A 19,450-nucleotide genomic window follows, 5' to 3' on the forward strand; every position below is an offset into this window, starting at 1 on the left:
TATGTCGGTCAATTCTATAAAATTCACAAAAAAATACAACGCAAGCGCAAGACGCAGAAAAATTGGGAAACTGCAATTGTAATGCAAACAGCAACAGCAAACAGTTTTCAGAATTTTGAGAATTTCTATGTTCTTTCACAACTCAATTTAATTTGTTGAACACATGAAAATTATAATAGTGAGACGTTTTCTCCACAGTTTGCAGCAGTTTTAGCTTTAACTCTCGAATGTTGCAAAATTTGGCCTTCAAGAATTTGCCCCAATTTAGTTCTCACAAGAAATATGCCACTGCAGTGCACCTGAACTGAAATCAGTTTGTTATCATTAATCTTGGTGTTGATTTTCCATCTAAATGGATCCCAATCACGCAGATGGTCTCATGGAGAGGCAGGGCAGGTAAGGGTTTAATCTCTATCATTGTTTAGTATATTCATAGCATGGAAACACTCTATTTCCTTATTAAATAAAAGTCCAAGGCCATGGGTAATAGAAAACTAGTCGTAAGACTCTTTCCATAGGGGTAAACATCAATGGAAAATTACTATTTTTTGATTATGATAAGACTGAAAGGCAATTTGTGTAGGCTATATTATAGCAGGCAAAGGGCTCTATAACAAAGAAGAATTACTTTTTGCTCTACTTGTTTACTACATGCTTATCAGCCTGATTATTACAAAAAAGATATACAGGTGTCTTACATATTTAGAAAGCTGGATGAGATTAAGACAACAGTAGCAGAATGGATCAATACAAACATTTAATATTAGGGTTTAATCACATGTGCACCTTAGAAATTCATCTACCTAATTTATAACACCTAAAAAGTATTATTTAGAAAAACACTTTATTTTTCATCAAAATTGATTATATAAAAATACAATGATTGCTATTTTACAGTACCCTTATGCTTACCAGATGTGCAAGCCAGAATTCCTTAGATGAAAGCTCCCAGAAACATGTTCCTCAAAATTGCCAGCGGCACCTTTCTTACAGAGAAAGGCGGCCCTACAAGAACCCCTTGCATACCCAAAAAGCTTTTGAAATTATGAATTGCATGAGAAAGTAAGTGCTTGCATTCAATATTGGTACATAATTAAATTTTAAGCTTAATTAGGCAGAAGCTATTATGTGATGTTACCTTAGTGGCCAATGCCAATGACATTCCTGCTCACAAAATGGTCTTAGCAGCATGTTCCCCTTATTTTTATGCCATGTTCTCGAGTTTTGAAGAGAGCAGGCAGGATCGGATTGTTATCCAGGAGGTCGACCATTATGCTCTAGAACTTTTGGTTGAATATTGTTATACCTCAGAAATACAAGTAAGTAATGCAAGTCAAACAATGAAATGGTAGAAAAAAAAGTGTTGTTTGCTAGGTTACCGAAGAAAATGTTCAAGTGCTTCTGCCTGCAGCACACCTTCTACAGTTAACTGATGTAAGAGATGCTTGCTGTGACTTTTTGCAGGCTCAACTCCATCCCACAAACTGTCTAGGCATTAGAGCCTTTGCAGACCTGCATGGCTGCCTGGAGTTGCTAGCTAATGCCGATAATTATGTAGAGCTAAATTTCCCGTAAGTCTTTGATGGAGTTGGAGTCCTTCAACTGTTACACAATTGACTAATTGTTTCAGAGAAGTGGTAGAATGTGAAGAGTTTTTAAGTTTGTCACAGCAACAAGTGGCCAAGTTAATTAGTAGTGATAGATTGACAGTGCCCTCAGAAGAAAAGGTAATGTATCATAAATTATAACAAAACAACTTCAAATTTCAAAAAGTGACATAGTAACCATACAGTATTTCAATGATTGTTATAGGTTTTTGAATGTGTGATTGGCTGGGTGCATCATGATGTAGACACCCGACAAAAGCATTTAGCTTCTTTGATGGAGCATGTTCGCCTTCCATTAATGTCCCAAGATTACCTTGTACAGCGGGTAGAAGAAGAGCCCCTTCTCAAAGAAGACTTGCAATGCAAGGATTATTACATTGAAGCCCTCAAATTTCACCTTTTAAAAGGAGATACTAAGACATCTTTTCGGACCCCAAGGCAAGATTTAGTATTTCAGCGAAAATAATTTTAATAATATGTGATTAATAACAACATGTAGAACGAAACCGAGGCAACCCGTGGGACTTCCGAAGGTCTTGCTGGTGGTAGGCGGACAGGCTCCAAAAGCAATTAGAAGTGTGGAGTGTTACGATTTCAAAGAGGAGAGATGGTATCAGGTAGCTGAAATGCCTACAAGAAGGTGCAGAGCCGGACTTGCTGTTGTTGGAGGAAAAGTTTATGCGGTTTGTTATGTCTTAAATTTAGTACCTACTTCCACTGGTTAACTAGTCAGGTGGTTAGCCTTGGCTGGCTTTTATAGTCAAAATGGAAGCGTTTTATTTGTAGAATAGGATATTGACGAACTGAAATCCCTGGCCTAATAAATGTATTGCAATAAGATAACAAAAAAATAGACACTAAAACAAACTTACTAATTGGGCAAGCCAAATAAAAACAACAAAAATATGATTTAATCATTGTAAGGTTATAGATTCCTATGAATGCCAGAACAAGAAAAAATAATTTATTTTGATAGCCATTATAGCGACTGTGATGAGTGTCCCCCATATTTCGATGTGGAAATATAAAGCAAAACTAACTGTTTTAAAATATATTAGCGTAAATTCAATTGCTACATTTCGTTTTGGCGAACGATTGGTTTGAAGTCAAATACTCTAAAAAAAAAATTGCAATATATTTTGATCAGGTGGGTGGTTTCAACGGATCTCTCCGAGTTAAAACGGTAGATGTTTACGATGCCGCCCACGATCTGTGGACAAGTTGCGAGTGTATGGAAGCACGTCGATCCACATTAGGAGTGGCGGTTTTAAACAACAATATCTATGCAGTGGGAGGTTTTGATGGTTCCACAGGATTAAACACCGCCGAAGTTTTCGATCTAACCACGCAGAAATGGCGATCTATTTCCGCAATGTCGACGAGAAGAAGTAGCGTGGGCGTTGGAGTGTTGAATAGTCTTCTATACGCGGTATGACTCCGTTATTCTATAAAAAAAGGATCTAGACTATTATGGTGTTTTGGGATTCAGGTGGGGGGATATGATGGGGCATCAAGGCAGTGTCTCAGTTCCGTTGAATGTTATAATCCCGAAACGGATACCTGGAGACCTGTGACTGATATGTGTTCTCGAAGGAGCGGTGCAGGTACTTCTAAAGCTCTTGCATATACATGCTGAATTATAGGGTAACTTCTGATTCTAGGGGTTGGTGTGTTAGATGGAATTCTTTATGCTGTTGGAGGTCATGACGGTCCTTTGGTCCGAAAATCTGTAGAGGCGTACGATCCCGTAAAGGAGCAGGTATTCAATTATGAAGTCTAAATGATTAATACAATTTTACTAAAAATGGTTGAACATTTAGTGGACTCTTATCACGGATATGGCTTTATGTAGGCGTAATGCTGGTGTCGTGGCTTTAAACGGACTACTATTTGTAGTAGGAGGCGACGATGGGTGCAGCAATTTGTCATCAGTTGAAGTGTATAATCCTAAGACCGACTCGTGGTCATTATTACCCAGTGTGATGGGCATTGGCCGCAGCTACGCGGGTGTAGCTGTTATCGATAAACCCATTTGAAAATCGGAATCTGTTGGCGGCGGGATGGTCGGGGTTCAGTCCGCAGTTTCAGTTAATAGGTAAGCCAAATGTATCCATTATTTCTGTTGGATAGTGTCAAGACTTTATTTGAATTGATACGCCGCAAATATCACTAAACACTTTATTTGTTTGGAATAAGAAAAAGCACCCGCAAAATGCTACAAGTTACCACCGATTCCTCTCGAAAACTCTCGTTCGCCGATTGCTTCTCAGTCTCTTCTATAATATCTCACTCCTGAGATAATGCCACAATTCTTTATAAAATCTTTGTCAAAACCTATAAGAGGAACTTAAGTTATGTATTGTAAAATTTTATTCATTTTAAATTTTTATCCAAATGTTTCAATAAAAATTATTCACAGCCGATATGCAAACTGTGATGAAACAAGCAGCGTCGAAGGAAGCGCGGGGTACGACGTACGCGCCCCTTCCGTCTCATCAACCGGCGCTGTCCAGGACAATATCTACGAACCTTGCCACGATCCTGACGCCAACAGAAATCCACCACATGAAAACATCTACGAATCGATAGAAGAAATGAGGCAACAACAAGAAAGTAAGCTTTATTTTGCCTCAATGCGGGACAACTCTCATTATAATTATCATGCTCAGACTTTCGGCAACAACCGGGCACTTCCACCGCTCCAGATTTCAACGAACCCATCTACGATCCGAATCTGCCGAGTTGCAGTACGAGCACGTATGGCCGAATTGGCAACACTTACGGAAGAATTGACATTATCGGTCATGGCATTGGCAGAATAGAGCGGCACTTGTCCTCATCCTGCGGAAGCATTAATAAAAACCACTACACGTTGGAAAGTTTGTACGGCACCTCCGATCGAACAGGTAAACTTTTAGCACAGCTCGGCCTAATTCCACAAGTCTGGTACTTTACGCATTCAATAGTAATGGACTTTTGGCCATTAGGACGAATCAGCAAAGTGTCGGTTCAGTGGCTTCTAGCGAACAAGTGGCTGCCTTTGTGGATCGCAAACACTGAAACTGGAAAGGATTATCGAATAATCGACTTTTTGATCGCTCAGGGTTTAGAGCAGATGGAGGAGGTTGAGGGAGAGACTGATCAGGCTTCGAATGTCTCAGGAGTAAAGGAAAATTCCGGCTCAGAAACATCAGAGCCGCCACCTCCTGGAACGAGTTAATTTGTTTCAGATAAGCTATTTCAGTTTCATTCAGAGAGCAACGATATATAGAGCTAAATTTTAATGCAATAGTTTTGAAATTTTGTTTTATTTAATTATTTAAAAACTTAAATCCTTAACTGATTTTAGATATCATATATTTTGTTATAACTAACTATTAGTTAAGAATCTGTTAACGCTGAATAATTGGTTGAAATGGCGAATCTCAAGAAAAAACATAAGGTTGGCATAGCTAATAACTTAACCTGCTCTATAATTCCAACGAAAGTATTTAAACCTTCGATACCCAGAGTTTTCGTTTTGGTTCTATCAGTTTTCGTTGTCATTATTTTATACGTTTCATTAAAGTATAAAAGTATTGAAATTATTTTGCTACTTGTTGAATATTTTTTAGCTGATACTTCCTTGGTATAGGTTTTAATGTATTTAAAATATCTTTTACTGCATTCAGTTAGTTTGCAGTTTGCATACATGATGTTGTGTAGGTTACAGTGAAATCATATAACTGCACAAAATATTCCAGTTGACAATAGAGTGCCAACAAGTATAAACCAAGCTGAATGTTGAGTAAGTTCCTACATTAAGCATCTTATTATTGCCTGTAACAATAATTGTTTCAACAAATGCACGATTTTAAAAAGTTATAATTCTGGGAATCGCTCATTAGCAGTGTTAAGTAATACCATCAGAACTCTACTATTATGACGTTCCACGTTCTCGATCAGCCACATTGAAAATTTTGTTGTATGTATTGTTTCTCTAATGGCCTATACGGGCACCCGCACCACTGAGCATTCAGGGCGACTATATGGTACATATTTTGTTAAGACGTATGCACACAGAATAGATAGACGCAGATAGTAGTCGTCTACCATATTACTGCACTCAGTGCTCACTTTTTGTATGCGAGAATTCGGCACAAAATTTTACTGTGAAAGCCTGAAAACTCTGTTTTTTATTCATATATTCAAGAAAAATTGTAAGTAAAACATTCCCATATATTTTATCAAGGACTGTAAATGGTTTTCTTTCGAAGGAGGTAGTTAGTTCTCGACTTTATGTTGAAATGTTAGGGCGATTTAAAACAGGAATCTAGTCACATAGCTAACGTTATATTTTAGTTCTCGACTGTGTTTTTCAAGAAAAAATTTCAATTTGAAATCTTTAGTATTAGGCATGGCTATATTGAATGATTAGGATTATATATTTTCTTGTTGTTGCGTTCACTTAGTACATAATTTGTCTCAATTGTGTTACAAGGTGCTATGTTATAACACAATCGAAATAAGTTAGAGGTTTGCTTGATCTTCGAGATTTTACGTAGTTCATTGTTTATTTAAAGAGGGCACGTGCAAATGAACTACCTACTACTGATAATTATGATGAGTATTGGGGTATTTACGGTATCAAATGAAAACGGGAATATTGGAACTAAGTCATTGTGTTTGTTTGGTTCAAAAAAAATGCGTCATTTTAACAATATGCAGCATAGGAGACTGATCAGACCTTTGGATCTCGATACTCCTCTTCATTAGAAGTAAAATTTTAACTGACTAAAAATTGCTAAAGCACTGTGGTATATATTTACGGTTATAACGAGCATAAGCGTATAGGGAATATTCTTTTAACCTCGGAAACACGCATCATATTAATCAGTGGTAAGAAGTTTAGAATTATTGAAACGTATATAATAATTATTCGAATCTGTGGGGAATCTATAAGTTGTACATTTTTTTCTTTATGTGTAATTCGATACTTTCATAGCTATGGGCTAAAATTTATTACCATTTACCACTCGAAAGTTACGAAATTAGTGTTCTAAGATGAATTATTTAAAAAAAAACAATGTGATGATAGGTTTAGTTTTGTATTCCTTTTAGAGTAGTAGCGATAAAGACAATATTCCAGAACAAAAATTTATTTTGTAGTTCCATAGATCCAGTTTTATTATATGGAAATTCACTTCCCTTGGAAGAAATTGAATGTAAAAATGGATATACCTAATTGCATTTGTGTTAAACTGTTAAATGCGATTATTGATTATTATAAAGAATGTTTGTATTTTTTTTTGTATTGATCTGTATGCTTAAATCTGTTAATCGCAATTTATAAACGAATATTTGCCAAATAAATACCTCTATGATGTTAAAAAATATGTGTAATGTTTTTTCCCAAATTTAAATAAGACGATGCCAGCATAAGTATACCATCATTTTTATTTGGCAAATTAGGTGATTTATAAAGTTAGTAATATAAACAATGATTCTAAGTACACGACATTTACAGCCATTGAAAATGATCGACTATACGAATAAATATATATTTAAAGATTATAAGTAAAATGCAATACTGCCTCAAGTAAAACTTAGTGTAAATCACGAAATAAAATAGGAATGTTTGTAATACTAATTACAAAAGACGTCCATTAAAGCTTACATAGACATTACATACGAAACATTTTAACAGTTCGTGCTGCGACTAGAAAACCTGGTAAAAGAAAAGAAAGCACCCTGTACACGTACCAATGACTAGTCTACGACCACATTATAAAACTTGTTACGCTACACCAAGTGGCACGAAGAAATATTTCCAAAAATTTTAAATAAAATTATTATTTCAGGAGAGAAGAGCAAATGAATCTTACCAAGTTATTATTTAATTCACTTGTACAATAACGATGTCTCCTTCGAAACCTGTTTAAGATTCAAAAACCTTATAAAATCTTCCCTCATCTAAAACAATTTAGAGTCAAAATGGACTTTTAAAATTTAGTTTAGTATCACAAAAATACTGTGTGCGTTCTTGGTTTTTTCCTACGTTTTTACCCTTCTACCGGCTTTTCCAAAGCCATTTCTGCTAGGTTTATGGCCATTTCTAGTATCGGAAAATCTTGGCGGTTTGGAACGTGTCTCAAAAACTACGTCGGAATCTGTGTCACTGTCCGACAGGTTCCCTTTTCGAGAAGAGACTAAAATTCTTATTTTCTAACTAAATCTAGTTGATATTGTTACATACTTACAAGGCGGCAAATCATCGGTATTCTCGAGTAGTTTGTAGTTAGTCGGTTTGCTAAGGTCGTGTCTACTATTACACCATCTATAGCAAATATACATCAATGCCCAACTAAAGCCTAAGAACGTGAGCACCCCGCATATTAAACCTAAAACTACGTAGAGTACGCTCCAACTGCAATCCGAGTCTTCTCCAGGTTCCAAGTAAACTTTAAACATATCCTGAAAAATTATCATTTTAGTCTATTACAGAGAGAGACTTTAAAAATTATACTTGATTGAAATAATTACACACACCCATATATATATAGTTATAAATGTGTGTAAATAATTAATTAGCATATTTTTAGGCTACTTAAATATCACTTTCTATGTTCATGACTGTATTTGGTTTATTTATCGAATGTTTAGGGTATTTTTAGTCGAATTGTGTAGTGACATTTGCTCTTCTCACTTGGCGTACATAGTTTAGGATAGCTTATATGTATTTAACAGTTGCTGTTAGCTGCTTTAGTCCCAATGTAGAGAAGAAAATCTAGGATACACCGAATACTTACATGCATCCAAAACACTTCACACGTGCACTCTCTGGTGACTTCGTTACACACACCATGTCCGGAACAGTTATTCTGGCAAATTGCCGTTTGAAGCTTCGCCACAGAAAATCCCAGTAATCTGGCGTCAACTTGTAGTTTCTGTCTCAAATGGCCAACCACTTCGTTAGCTCCAACAGGTAAACTATTCGCTCCTTCCAAATAAAAAGTTAGCTTCACTTTTCCAGTACCGGATTCGGATTGAACGTCTCTCATCTGTTTAAATATATCGATATGACAATTTAGAATGAACTGAATTTAGAAGATAAATAAGGTTTTTACTTCAACGAGAAGATAAAAATTTGATTCCACTATAAACAAAACCACGCTGAAACAAGGTAGAAAGTAATAGCAGATCCCAAAAAACTAAACATCTAACAAAATGTTTGCATCATTTTGTTTGTTCCTTGAAAATGTTTTCAAATAAAATCGAAATAAAAAAATATATATTATCGTAATTCTATGTTCCCTCTAATATTCAGATTGAGGGCTAATGCTTTAAATGCATTTGGACAAATTTGCTAGAATTTAAACCTTGTATTTTGCTATTTATTTCATAGACCGTAAATTTTTCGACATCCGTCAATGATCATCCTCGGATTTGAGGTAATTAAAAACAACTTAACGTAAATAACGTTGTCTTGAAATACTTGACAGGTAATTCTGCACTAAAATATCTTTCAACTTACTTGCAAAGTCGACCCTTCATTGACCAACAGCGCCAATTTGGCCTTCAAAGTATTAAATTGTGCCTCTGTCATAAACTTAGCATCCAAGTCCACTGTTAATTCGACCAGGAAAAAGAGTTTGGGGTCATTTTTAATCACTACCGTTGTTGTATCTGTGTCTGACAAGCCCTGTTCATCATATACCGTTAAGTTAAAGATGTAAGTCCCCACCGTTACATCAGTAAGTATAAGAATGGGCAATTGATCGGTGTTTTCAACGATTTTACCTATAGCCAATGACTTATCGTCTCTGACCCACTGCCACCTAACGATTTCCCAATCATCTTTCGATTCAGAGCCATTTATTATTAAACCGTTGATTGGTAATTCTAATATCAAATCAGGTCCGGCATCAGCCGTAGGTTTCTGGTTTTTATCTGCAGGAAAGAAACAAAATTACTCTTCGTGGAGGCTATAAACTTTTTGTGGCTTATATTAGACCTCCTATAAAAGACCCGATTTGCTGTGCTGCCCAACAGCGCCATTCGGTCTTTTATCAGCGAGATTCGTTTTACAGCTAGCGAGTGACAACACTGGATTGCACGACAAACTCGGTAGTCTATAAGAGCTCTTAAATTTTAAAAAATGTGTACTTATTATGAGTGTGGTTAAACAACTTTACCATAGTAGAAAAATTAGTTTTTTAATACTCACTCTGATTGACGATAATATAGGTAACATCACTGGCGAGATTGTTGTTATCATCGGTGACACTCAACTTGATACTATACTCTCCCTTAGTTAAACCTGTAACGTTAGTTTTGCTGGCGTTGACGCATTCGAACGTGACAGTTGAGGGTCCTTCCACCTGCTCCCACTTATAGGTGACTATGCCATTGTCGTCGGTACTATTAGACCCATCTACGACAGCCCACGTTTGCGGCAAACTAATAGAAAACGCACATTTATCATACAAGCGAAAAGATCAATTCATAGACGGTTAAATCAATATTTTGTTAATTACAACGAAATCTGAATTAATAACTTCTCATACATCATAATATGAAGATTTGTTAAATAGATTGAGTTAACATAATTTCAACTTTTTTCGATGCACATTGTACGGTTAATTTTAATTTTGTTTCAATCAATTGTGGTAATCAGATCTTTACATTGAACTATAGATATGTAAAAAAAATCCTTTTAATATAATAACCTCTAGAATAAAATATTCTGAATTCGACCTTTTATTAAGGGAATACGCATGTTACCTAATAGTTACGTTTTCCCCTGCCTCGGCAACAGGTGGTTTGTTGGTGGGCGGTTTAACAAAAACATGTACTTGAGCGGTGCTGGACTGGTTGGTGCTGTCAGTTACTTTTAAAGTGAATGTGTAAACACCTAAAATAATAATTTAAAAAAAAAACAGCTTGAAAATGCAGAATTAAACAGTATAGACTTCAAAAAATTTATTAGTTATAAATGGTAGATAATCATTTTAACAGTAAATAAACTGCTTGCTAAGTGAAGCGTACCAAGCGAATTTTTAAACCAAATTTAAACCTCAAAATCTATAAAAGAGTTCACTGGATTTATTATATATTGTAAAATTAATATTTTGATATTCTTTGTATCATCGTTTGCTATATGTTCTCAAAATCACCTAATTTCTACATGTGGAATATCATAAATGCTCCTTGATTTGTTTGAGATCAGTGAACAACTTATTTAAAATTTTTAAAAACATCAAACCATGGAATTAGATTATAAGATAGATTCATAACAGATATTTCCTTGCTCTCTGTGTGATATTTCAAGACCCTCTGTAAACTACCTAATGGGGCAATTTTCATTCATTATATTGTTTATGCAAAAATATTATAACTTTTTTCGATTAACACACTTACCCTCCTGTAAGTTGGACAGTTGCAAATAAGGTGTCCTCGTGTTCTGCATATCGACAGTCTTTTGTGCATCATCCGCCGATTTAGTCCATTCCCATGTCGTTATTGCGTGATCGTCGGTGCTCAAACTTCCATTTAATGTTATGTTGTTATGAGGCAAGTAAATAATCTTGTCTTCCCCTGTATAAAGTACCAAAATGAACCTTGTTTAGTTTTCGGTGCCTCTTACAACTCTAGAGGACATATACACGATTTTTCCTTAAAATAAACTTAAAACCTTAAAAATCTCCATATAAAATATATTTCCACCACCGAATTGCTAATGGTGTATTTGAATAACACTACCAGTGGACAATATGATCGCCAGTTTTCACTTTTGTTATTTTATTATAATGTGAGATAATTATGAAACGGGCGCGGATAGTATTCGGTGGCCACATTGCTGCACTGAATGTATATTTTCTGGATACCCTGATTCGCCACGGATGACAGATTTCTCTCACAAGTAATTTAGGGAAGATATTCTATGATCAATTTTAGCCTAAATTTAAGAGAAAACGATGTAAAGAGAATGGAGCCCCTAACAAAACAATGTTGGTCCTTCAATTAAAGTTGTATGTAAAAGATTTTGTATTTACCAGCATTGCCTTCTGGTGGGTAATCTGTAACAGCCAAAACCGTTATATTGGCAGTACTAACACTTGACGCTTTATCAGTGTCAGTTACTGTTAACTTGAAAGAATAGTTTCCGGGTTTGGTCAAGTCATTCAGTTGCAAAGTGGGGCTGTCCTTCAATTCGGGTTCATAACCTGTTAAAAATCCATTAAAAATAGGTTATTTCTGAAAAAATTAAACATGGAAAAAACCAACCCAATGGCCCTTGCTGCAACTCCCAATGCCAAGAAATAATGCCATCATCGTCGGTGGACGATGAGGCATCCAATACTGCAGCGGAATTTGGTTGCTTGATTGTTTGATTAGCGGGTGTAATGACGATGGTCGGAGGGGTATTTATTCGTGCTTCTGGCAGGACTGTCACGTTTACGAAAGTCTCTCCATAAGAGGAAGAAGAGGAAACACTGACCTAATATACTCAAAAATAATTATTATTTTTCTAGAAGACTTTAAACATACCTTAAACTCATAAGTGCCTTCAGATAACTTTTCTAAATGCAACTGATTATCATTTTGATGCTTAACTGCAGTGCTACCTTCAGGTTGACGTAAAGATGTCCACTCATACTGATATTTGTCCTTTGGGTCTTCCTCTGGTAATGTCTGAGCCACTATTGTTACCTCATCTTTTGGTAGTTTCACCTAAGTGCAAATAATGGCTTAGAAATTAAATTGATAGACACAATGTACTTTTAAGAATTATAAAATAAAATATTCATAAATGTGGCAAAGAAAAAATGTGAAATTTTTGAGCATAAGTCAAAGAAGATATAGAACTTATCCATAAGTGTTGTAAAGTGATTACTCATATCATACTGCATATCTAAAAAAATAGAAATGTTTATTTAGGGAAAAATTGAAACAATGTAAGCAAAACTGATCCTTAGAAGTGAAGCAACATTCTAAATTGGGCAGAAGTATTGACGATGTTACCAAAAGTTAAAAAAACTGTAAACAATTAAAATTTTACATACTATTTTTTGGAAACGAACCATTTTGGAGGGGCTATATTTATACAAACTTTATGTTAATTTTCAATCCGGGAATTGTACCGCTAAAAGTATGTAATTAATATTAAAGCACTTTGTAGGGCATTTCCAGAGGTAATTAAATATTTTCAACAAAAATTTTTGGACACATTTGTTTAATACAAATCACCTTTAAGCACACATGACTCATGAATAAATTCTCAACAAACTCTTCTCATTAATACTCAAACACATATTTTCTCTATCTTTAGTCAATTTATAAATATATTAATTTTAAAATTATAGCAAAATATTATTGTCATGCCATTAATCATCACATCCTAAAGTCAATTTAATACCTGTTTAGACTCTGCCATAACCGTCAAATGCTTCTTAGTCACTGGAGCAGATTTGTTGGCAAAATTCATAATTTTCTCAGTAATACTACTTGGTAAGGTAATTTTTTTGAAGTCAGTAGCCAAGCATAAACCTTCAACTTGACGCTCATAGCCTTGCTTGCATTCACATATACCTCAAGACATCTTATTAAAATATCATCACAAATATAAACTTTAAAACTCACCACTTCGTGACCTCTCAAATTTTTGTGTGCAAATTTCATTTGATTGACAGGAAGAGGCAACCCCAACTTCACAAGGTTCTCCATAAATATCTCCATCATCAAAAACAATATCCTTCTCCAAATTTTTATAAGGTTCTTCAAATCTCCCTCTATCCTTTAGTATATTATATATTTGGCGATCCACTTGTGAATCAGAAAACTCTGTAACATTCAAACCAATATGTTCCCATACTTAATTTTAAATGTTAACTACCTTGAGGAGCCAAGACTTCCTCCCAAGACTCATCATCTGTAGGTTTAACTAAAACCATAGACACACGGTCTGCTGTTTGAGGATTCATATTCATGGCAGGTGTACAAAGTTCGTTACTGTTGCAGGCCACATGATAGCATTTATCCTTATGCATAAAGGCTACATTGCAGGATATTTTGAGGCAGCACTTGCGAACGCATGGCTTTATAGTACTTGTTTCAGCTATTTCTTCATATGTACCTAAATTTTAGAAATTTAACATGTTATTAAGGAATTAACATACAAAATATTATATATATATATATATTCCAGGCTTTGCCACAAGAAAATAAACGAATCTACACTTATTAGAGCATAATCAGTAAGGTAAGACATGTCTCACAACGAGTGATCTGCAACAAACCTTAAATCACAATGAATGACTCTTATCTGTTCACCCAATTCATAACAATACAACACAATCCATCTGTAAACCCTTAAACTTACCTGCCGACACATTTCCTCTAGGAATATATCCCTTAAAAATCTTCCCATAGAGCCTTGGACATTCAGTTTTAAAAGAATTGGATGGATATTGATGGGATTGATGTAAGTAATTTAACAGAACCACGATTAATACGGACAGCACTTTAAAGATTTCCATTATAATTAGTTCTAAAATTACAAATTAACCTTCAGATTAAACAAACTAAACGAAATTACCTGTACGTTTTAAATTCGACTTTCACCAACTACAAAAGTCGTAAAAACGCTATTGTCATTACGAATGTGCGGTTGTACGATAAGGCCCCCAAATGTGGGTGAATAAGATAAGGTTGCTAAATTTTATTTACCTTATTTAATAATTTATAGTTCCTTTTAATTTAAAATTAAGAGCTCAAATAAATATTTATACAAATACAGGAAAAAAATGATAATAGTTAACGTCAATTGTCATTAATGGTTGACGTTGATCATATCACTTTCATGGCTATAGTCAAAAAAATCATAATGACAACTCTATATTTGACTCTACAATGGGGGTATTTTCTAAATTAACAAAAAAACAAAAATTACAAATAAATTTAACAAACAAAACAGCGCTTGATTATATTAGGGACCTAAATTACCTAAAAATAAATAAAAAATAAATTAATCAGGTAAGGCACCAAATACATATAAAAAAAAATCACAATCTATTCCTCATTTAGCTCTGGCATGACTATGTTGAATACCTATATATTAAATATTATTACATATAGGTCAAAAAATTCTTATAGTATCCTTAACTATGGTTCTTAAATTGTATAAAAGTCTGTATCATGTCATTCTTCTGGAATCCATACTGCTGTTACAACTAGAAACTATTATTCTTCCATAGACCAACTGCCTCTACAAGATTTATTATATAGAATTTCCAATGGCTCCATTACCTGTCCTAAGTAAAAGTATTACTTTAGAGCTGAATTTACAAATCATATTCAACCATCATTCAAATTTAAGGGGTCAAATCAGTATGTTTATTTAATTCTGCTACTCTATTGGACAATTTAAAATTTTCATTAGACAAACGGAGAATTGTACTTTTTTGCAACGCATTGATCACTTTTAATTCATCATATAATTTTTTTAAGTCCTCAAATTTTTTCGACAAAACCTGATAAGGTGTTTCACTAAAATTTAAAGATTGGTTTCCACAATTTTTATGTAAAATGTTTTCATCTAAGACATTTTGCCGCATGGTACTAGTTCTCAATGAAGCCACTGAATTTGAATCATCCAACAATCTATTAACCACCTCTCTTCTTTTCCTTTCTTCAATCTTTTTTGTTCTTAACAATTTAACTTTTGGAGGATCTAAATTTGGTAAATTCAATGTTGGAATGGCTAAAAGATAAAAATTAATGTATAAACCACATCAAATAAGTGATGTCAAAACAATTACCATTTTTCTTAAGTCTTTTTGGCAAAATCCCCTTAATACGCGCCTCAATTTCATCTTCAAATTGGTCAGTATGAAAATGCTTACTGCATACTTTCTTACTGCCACGATCTGTCTCTAGATTTTTGGGTCTATAACATAGCCTCAGCCATTGGTGCCTTAACGACGGGTTTTTAGGAAATGAAAAAAACCGAAGTACATATCCCATTTTCCTAGCTACATTGGCTTTACTCTCGCAACCCATTACACTGCAAAACGTTCCTGGCATATTGACCTGAAATGCATTTATTTATTAATAACATTGATGGCTTCTGGTATAAAATAAGCCAACATTGTATATATGGTGTTTGTGAATTGTTGAACGAAATGAAATTTATTATAGATCATCAATTAAGCTCAATTTGATTGAGAGGCAGTTACTTTAACGTTGACTTACCCAAATGAGGCAAAGACTTGAACGAGAGAGGTGATTTAATATTTAAACAAAACCATTGAAATAGGCTAATTGGTCGTGTTTTATTTAATAACTATGTTAAATATAAGGAGTGTAAGTAATTAATTACCTATTGAAGAATATTGTCAATAAGTCTATACTTCGACACTACGAGAAAAAACAGACTACAAGCTACAAATTAACTATAAACGCAAACAATAAACAGAACAAATTTCAACCTCAAAACTCAAATTGACATGTTCTAAATATTACAAGCCATGAAAATAGGACTGGCAATAGCGCATTGCGTCCAGAAAAGAATAATTTAGGTTAATTAGGATTAATTTACGAACAATTCGATTATTTCTGGCTATATTGGTGACTGTACATAACTATAACTATAGTGTTATAAACTTGCTACGCAGGTTGATCCATTCACAAGGGGAAATTTAGAAATACTAAACGTTAAGGCACCATGCATTCCTATATGTTGTGTCTTCGTGGTTTTTCGCATTCGCAACATTTACGGCACTTCCTATTACGTGACGAGGAGGATAAGTTCTTGATGTTATGGTGGATAGAAACGTTATCGAGAATTAAGAAGAACCCATCAAATTAAAGTTTTCGATAAGATGTTCTGAAACAATTTTACATTGCTAAACCTCATAGTTCAGTGGATTTGGCTGCTCTGTCCTTTCTTTTGAAGTGACCAACAAGGGTATCAAGTTACGAATTATCTTCACTACGTCGACATTTCCTTTTTTATGAGCTTTGTACCTTATTACGATCGTCTTTTACAATGAAGGATGTAACCTCTTTGTTAACTGTTAATCTGATGGATTTAAAAACTGGTCTATCACTACATTCAAATCTTTGAAAGATTAAATTAACTTTAGTAAGTGCCTAGTTATTATGTCTCTAATCTTATCTTTTTAAGGAATTATTGCATGTCAGTAGTGTCCAACCTCACGCGAATAATGTCTAAAAACAATTGTTCAAATTACACAAATAATGTCAAGAAATTGAAATTGCTAGGCAAGTACAATACAAAATAATATAACCCGAAGCTCTTTATAGCCTCGTAGAAAAATTATGTTATATGCTTTATTAAATAGATAACATTGTGCTGTGACCTACATATTTTTGCATTTTGCAGCGGAGGTTAAGTCATCTTATGTAGCTTAAGCGTCATTTTAATAACACCAATAAAATAGCTTGAAGTAGGCACATACTGGATAGTACACAACGGTAAAATCCAAAATGCATTCTCTTTTGCAATTTTCATATATTTCTTGATAATAGTCTCAAGTGTTACGTTGAACAGATGGGACGCAACCTCGATCTATTTGGTCACTTAACATGATAAAATTACTGGCGGAAAATTCGAATAAAATTTTTAGACGCAACTGTTCAAAATCTTATTCGAGAAGCCACAGAAGCCCGGGAAAATGCCTATTGTCCCTACAGCAAATTTAAGGTCGGTTGTGCAGTTTTGTGTGCAGATGGAACCATCTTTGCTGGATGCAATATAGAAAATGCTTCCTTCAATGTAGGAGTTTGCGCTGAGAGGTATAGAAAAGATACTCTCTCCATATCTAATCTGGAATTTCAATTTTCTTTTTTCTTAGATGCGCCTACAGTAAAGCAATCAGCTGTGGCAAGCTAAAATTTAAAGCAGTGGCAGTAGTTGCTTATCAGGAAAACTCTTTCCCTACTCCCTGTGGAGCCTGCAGGCAATTTATAAGTGAGTTTGGAGATGTCGACGTTTACATTGCCAAGCCTGGTCATGATGATGTTTTGGTATTAGACTTGGAGAAATTGCTGCCTTATAGATTTGAGACAGTTGATCACACGTTTACTTGAAGAAAGTGGTAAATAAATGGACAAGTTATTTGTAACAATAATTTGTACTTTAACATTTAATATGTGTAATACAATACACTAAAAACAATATTTTTTTATTTCAGTATTATTTGCAGTAATAAAACTTGGCTATAATAGCTAAAAAAAGCCGTGAATCTACATCTTAAAATAAACTTAATAAATCATTAACATCTAATAGAAAGCTGTTTGTTGAAAAATTTAAATGCCCTTTTATAGTAATTAACAGTCCTTCAAAATAACTTCTATGAAACATTACACCTATCTCCTCCTGTGCTTCTTGAAGCAGTAGTGGCTTGCTCAGCTTGCAGTTGCCTGGCTAAAGCAAAATCCATTTCTTCCTGTGTTTTCTTATTTGTAGGTACACTATCTTGCATTGATAATGCGAGAGCTCTGGCTAAAGCCTCATCTTCACTGATATTCTGTTGGTCAACATTTCTCTGAGCCTCAAATATCCATCTCCGTTTCACCCCCCTCCCTTGACACTCGTGATCAGTAGTGTGACGATGCTTAAGACAAAAATTCAAGGTGCACTCATTGCAAATAACCGGAATAACTTCCTTTGTTTTGCATTTCTTATAAGAACACTTGTTGGCAAATACCTTTCTTCGGGATTTGGCAGGATCACTTTGACAATCAGAATCAATGTGATTTCCCACGACATAGTCGGGATGCAGTCCTTTTTGTACTGGTATTGGAATGTTACACAAAGGGCATACAGGCACTTGGTTGTCTTTTTGGTAGGCCTTCTGGCAGTTGTGGTTGGTATATCGGAAGTGCTCGTCACAGAAGAGGTGCTTGCAGGCATCGCACTTGATGGGCAGGAAATCTAATTTGTTGCAATCGCGTTTTGAGCAGTGTTGTCCAATGTGAGGCAACTCCATTTCTCTGGTGGCTAAAGATATTCTGTAATCCAGGTGAAGATCAACAAAGAATATGCTGATGAGGTACAATAGAACTGGTATACTTAAAGAACTTATTGATTTTATAAGGTGGCGGTTAATTGTCTGGATTGTTCTGGTAAATGTGTTAACGCTAGCGTGACCAGCAATTTTAACTAAAATTTTGAACTTGTATTTTGTATGATAATGAAGATAAATAAAAAATATTTGAAAGATGTTAACTTTGTCAAAAAAAAAAAATGTTAAAATGACAGATGACGTTAGTTTACAGCTGAGACGTGACTGACATGAGATGTTTTCGGAGATACAGAACTCGTTTATGAATCGCACAACGGTATAATGATTTTCGATAGAGATGGTCGGTGTTGACTCGATCCATAATCGAATATAAATAATAAATTAGATTATTTTTACTAAAACTATTCTTGAAATATTTTAATAATGTGGAACTTTCGATAATCAACTGTATAAGGATTCATTTGTGGAAAACTTACCGTATGAGTGTACGGTAATTTATTTGAGCCACTCACATTTTGAATATAAATATTTACTATATAGTGTGTTCATAAATACAAAATAAATTGGATCAAATTCTAGTATTTAATTATTCTCAAAGACATATTAAAATGAAAGAGTTCTTAATGTTCTTTTAACTTCAGATTTTTGTCTAATCTAAAATGATATAAAGAAATCCAAAAACTGAATGCAAAACCATTTTTGATTTTTTAAATGGCAAGAATTTTTTTTCCGCACCATAGACGAAGATCGAATTTAATATAGTATGGGAAAATGGTTCGCAGGACTTGTGCAGAATCACCGCAAGCAGATAAT

The 19,450-nt window shown here is 34.5% G+C and overlaps 5 protein-coding genes across 10 annotated transcripts; 2 read left to right on the top strand and 3 right to left on the bottom strand.

Moving 5' to 3' along the window:
• The first annotated feature begins 37 nt into the window (after positions 1-37).
• On the top strand, positions 38-4,166 carry kel (kelch). The gene is made up of 12 exons (XM_066281588.1): positions 38-396; positions 898-1,062; positions 1,115-1,319; positions 1,375-1,571; positions 1,631-1,727; positions 1,813-2,045; positions 2,107-2,290; positions 2,755-3,036; positions 3,097-3,211; positions 3,269-3,366; positions 3,428-3,702; positions 4,027-4,166. Exons 1-11 carry the CDS (start codon positions 353-355, stop codon positions 3,641-3,643), a joined length of 1,836 nt encoding a protein of 611 aa, XP_066137685.1. The 5' UTR covers positions 38-352; the 3' UTR covers positions 3,644-3,702; positions 4,027-4,166.
• A 45-nt stretch (positions 4,167-4,211) lies between these two features.
• On the bottom strand, positions 4,212-14,384 carry LOC136338832 (dyslexia-associated protein KIAA0319-like protein). Of its 4 annotated transcripts, XR_010732022.1 has the most exons (16): positions 14,185-14,384; positions 13,969-14,136; positions 13,483-13,722; positions 13,230-13,430; positions 13,006-13,178; positions 12,138-12,320; positions 11,874-12,087; positions 11,642-11,812; positions 11,007-11,183; positions 10,371-10,500; positions 9,814-10,046; positions 9,121-9,536; positions 8,396-8,647; positions 7,847-8,060; positions 7,472-7,795; positions 4,212-4,669 (listed from the first exon to the last, which is right to left on the bottom strand). XR_010732022.1 is itself a non-coding variant. In XM_066281573.1 (15 exons), the coding sequence occupies exons 2-15, from the start codon at positions 14,123-14,125 to the stop codon at positions 7,641-7,643; spliced, it is 2,916 nt and encodes a 971-aa protein (XP_066137670.1). In that variant the 5' UTR covers positions 14,126-14,136; positions 14,191-14,384; the 3' UTR covers positions 7,026-7,640. The 4 variants fall into 4 exon arrangements, 3 of the variants coding, with proteins under 3 accessions (XP_066137670.1, XP_066137669.1, XP_066137671.1); XM_066281573.1 differs by lacking the exon at positions 4,212-4,669 and having other exon boundaries at positions 7,026-7,795; positions 14,191-14,384; XM_066281572.1 differs by lacking the exon at positions 4,212-4,669 and having other exon boundaries at positions 7,026-7,795.
• Positions 14,385-14,467: 83 nt separating this feature from the next.
• Positions 14,468-16,112, bottom strand: LOC136338861 (uncharacterized). 2 transcript variants are annotated; one of them, XM_066281636.1, is made up of 3 exons: positions 15,967-16,112; positions 15,407-15,677; positions 14,468-15,348 (listed from the first exon to the last, which is right to left on the bottom strand). In XM_066281636.1, the coding sequence occupies exons 2-3, from the start codon at positions 15,669-15,671 to the stop codon at positions 14,960-14,962; spliced, it is 654 nt and encodes a 217-aa protein (XP_066137733.1). In that variant the 5' UTR covers positions 15,672-15,677; positions 15,967-16,112; the 3' UTR covers positions 14,468-14,959. The 2 variants fall into 2 exon arrangements, with proteins under 2 accessions (XP_066137733.1, XP_066137734.1); XM_066281637.1 differs by having other exon boundaries at positions 15,840-16,083.
• Positions 16,113-16,739: 627 nt separating this feature from the next.
• On the top strand, positions 16,740-17,901 carry LOC136338871 (cytidine deaminase-like). 2 transcript variants are annotated; one of them, XM_066281648.1, is made up of 4 exons: positions 16,740-16,871; positions 17,237-17,405; positions 17,465-17,707; positions 17,804-17,901. In XM_066281648.1, the coding sequence occupies exons 1-3, from the start codon at positions 16,784-16,786 to the stop codon at positions 17,697-17,699; spliced, it is 492 nt and encodes a 163-aa protein (XP_066137745.1). In that variant the 5' UTR covers positions 16,740-16,783; the 3' UTR covers positions 17,700-17,707; positions 17,804-17,901. The 2 variants fall into 2 exon arrangements, with proteins under 2 accessions (XP_066137745.1, XP_066137744.1); XM_066281647.1 differs by lacking the exon at positions 17,804-17,901 and having other exon boundaries at positions 17,465-17,787.
• LOC136338863 (AN1-type zinc finger protein 2A-like) lies at positions 17,725-19,033 on the bottom strand. Its single transcript, XM_066281639.1, has one exon. It carries the CDS (start codon positions 18,599-18,601, stop codon positions 17,963-17,965), a length of 639 nt encoding a protein of 212 aa, XP_066137736.1. The 5' UTR covers positions 18,602-19,033; the 3' UTR covers positions 17,725-17,962.
• Positions 19,034-19,450: the final 417 nt, after the last annotated feature.

This window comes from Euwallacea fornicatus, chromosome 4 (genome assembly GCF_040115645.1).
Source record: "Euwallacea fornicatus isolate EFF26 chromosome 4, ASM4011564v1, whole genome shotgun sequence".
Taxonomy (NCBI): Eukaryota; Metazoa; Arthropoda; class Insecta; order Coleoptera; family Curculionidae; genus Euwallacea; species Euwallacea fornicatus.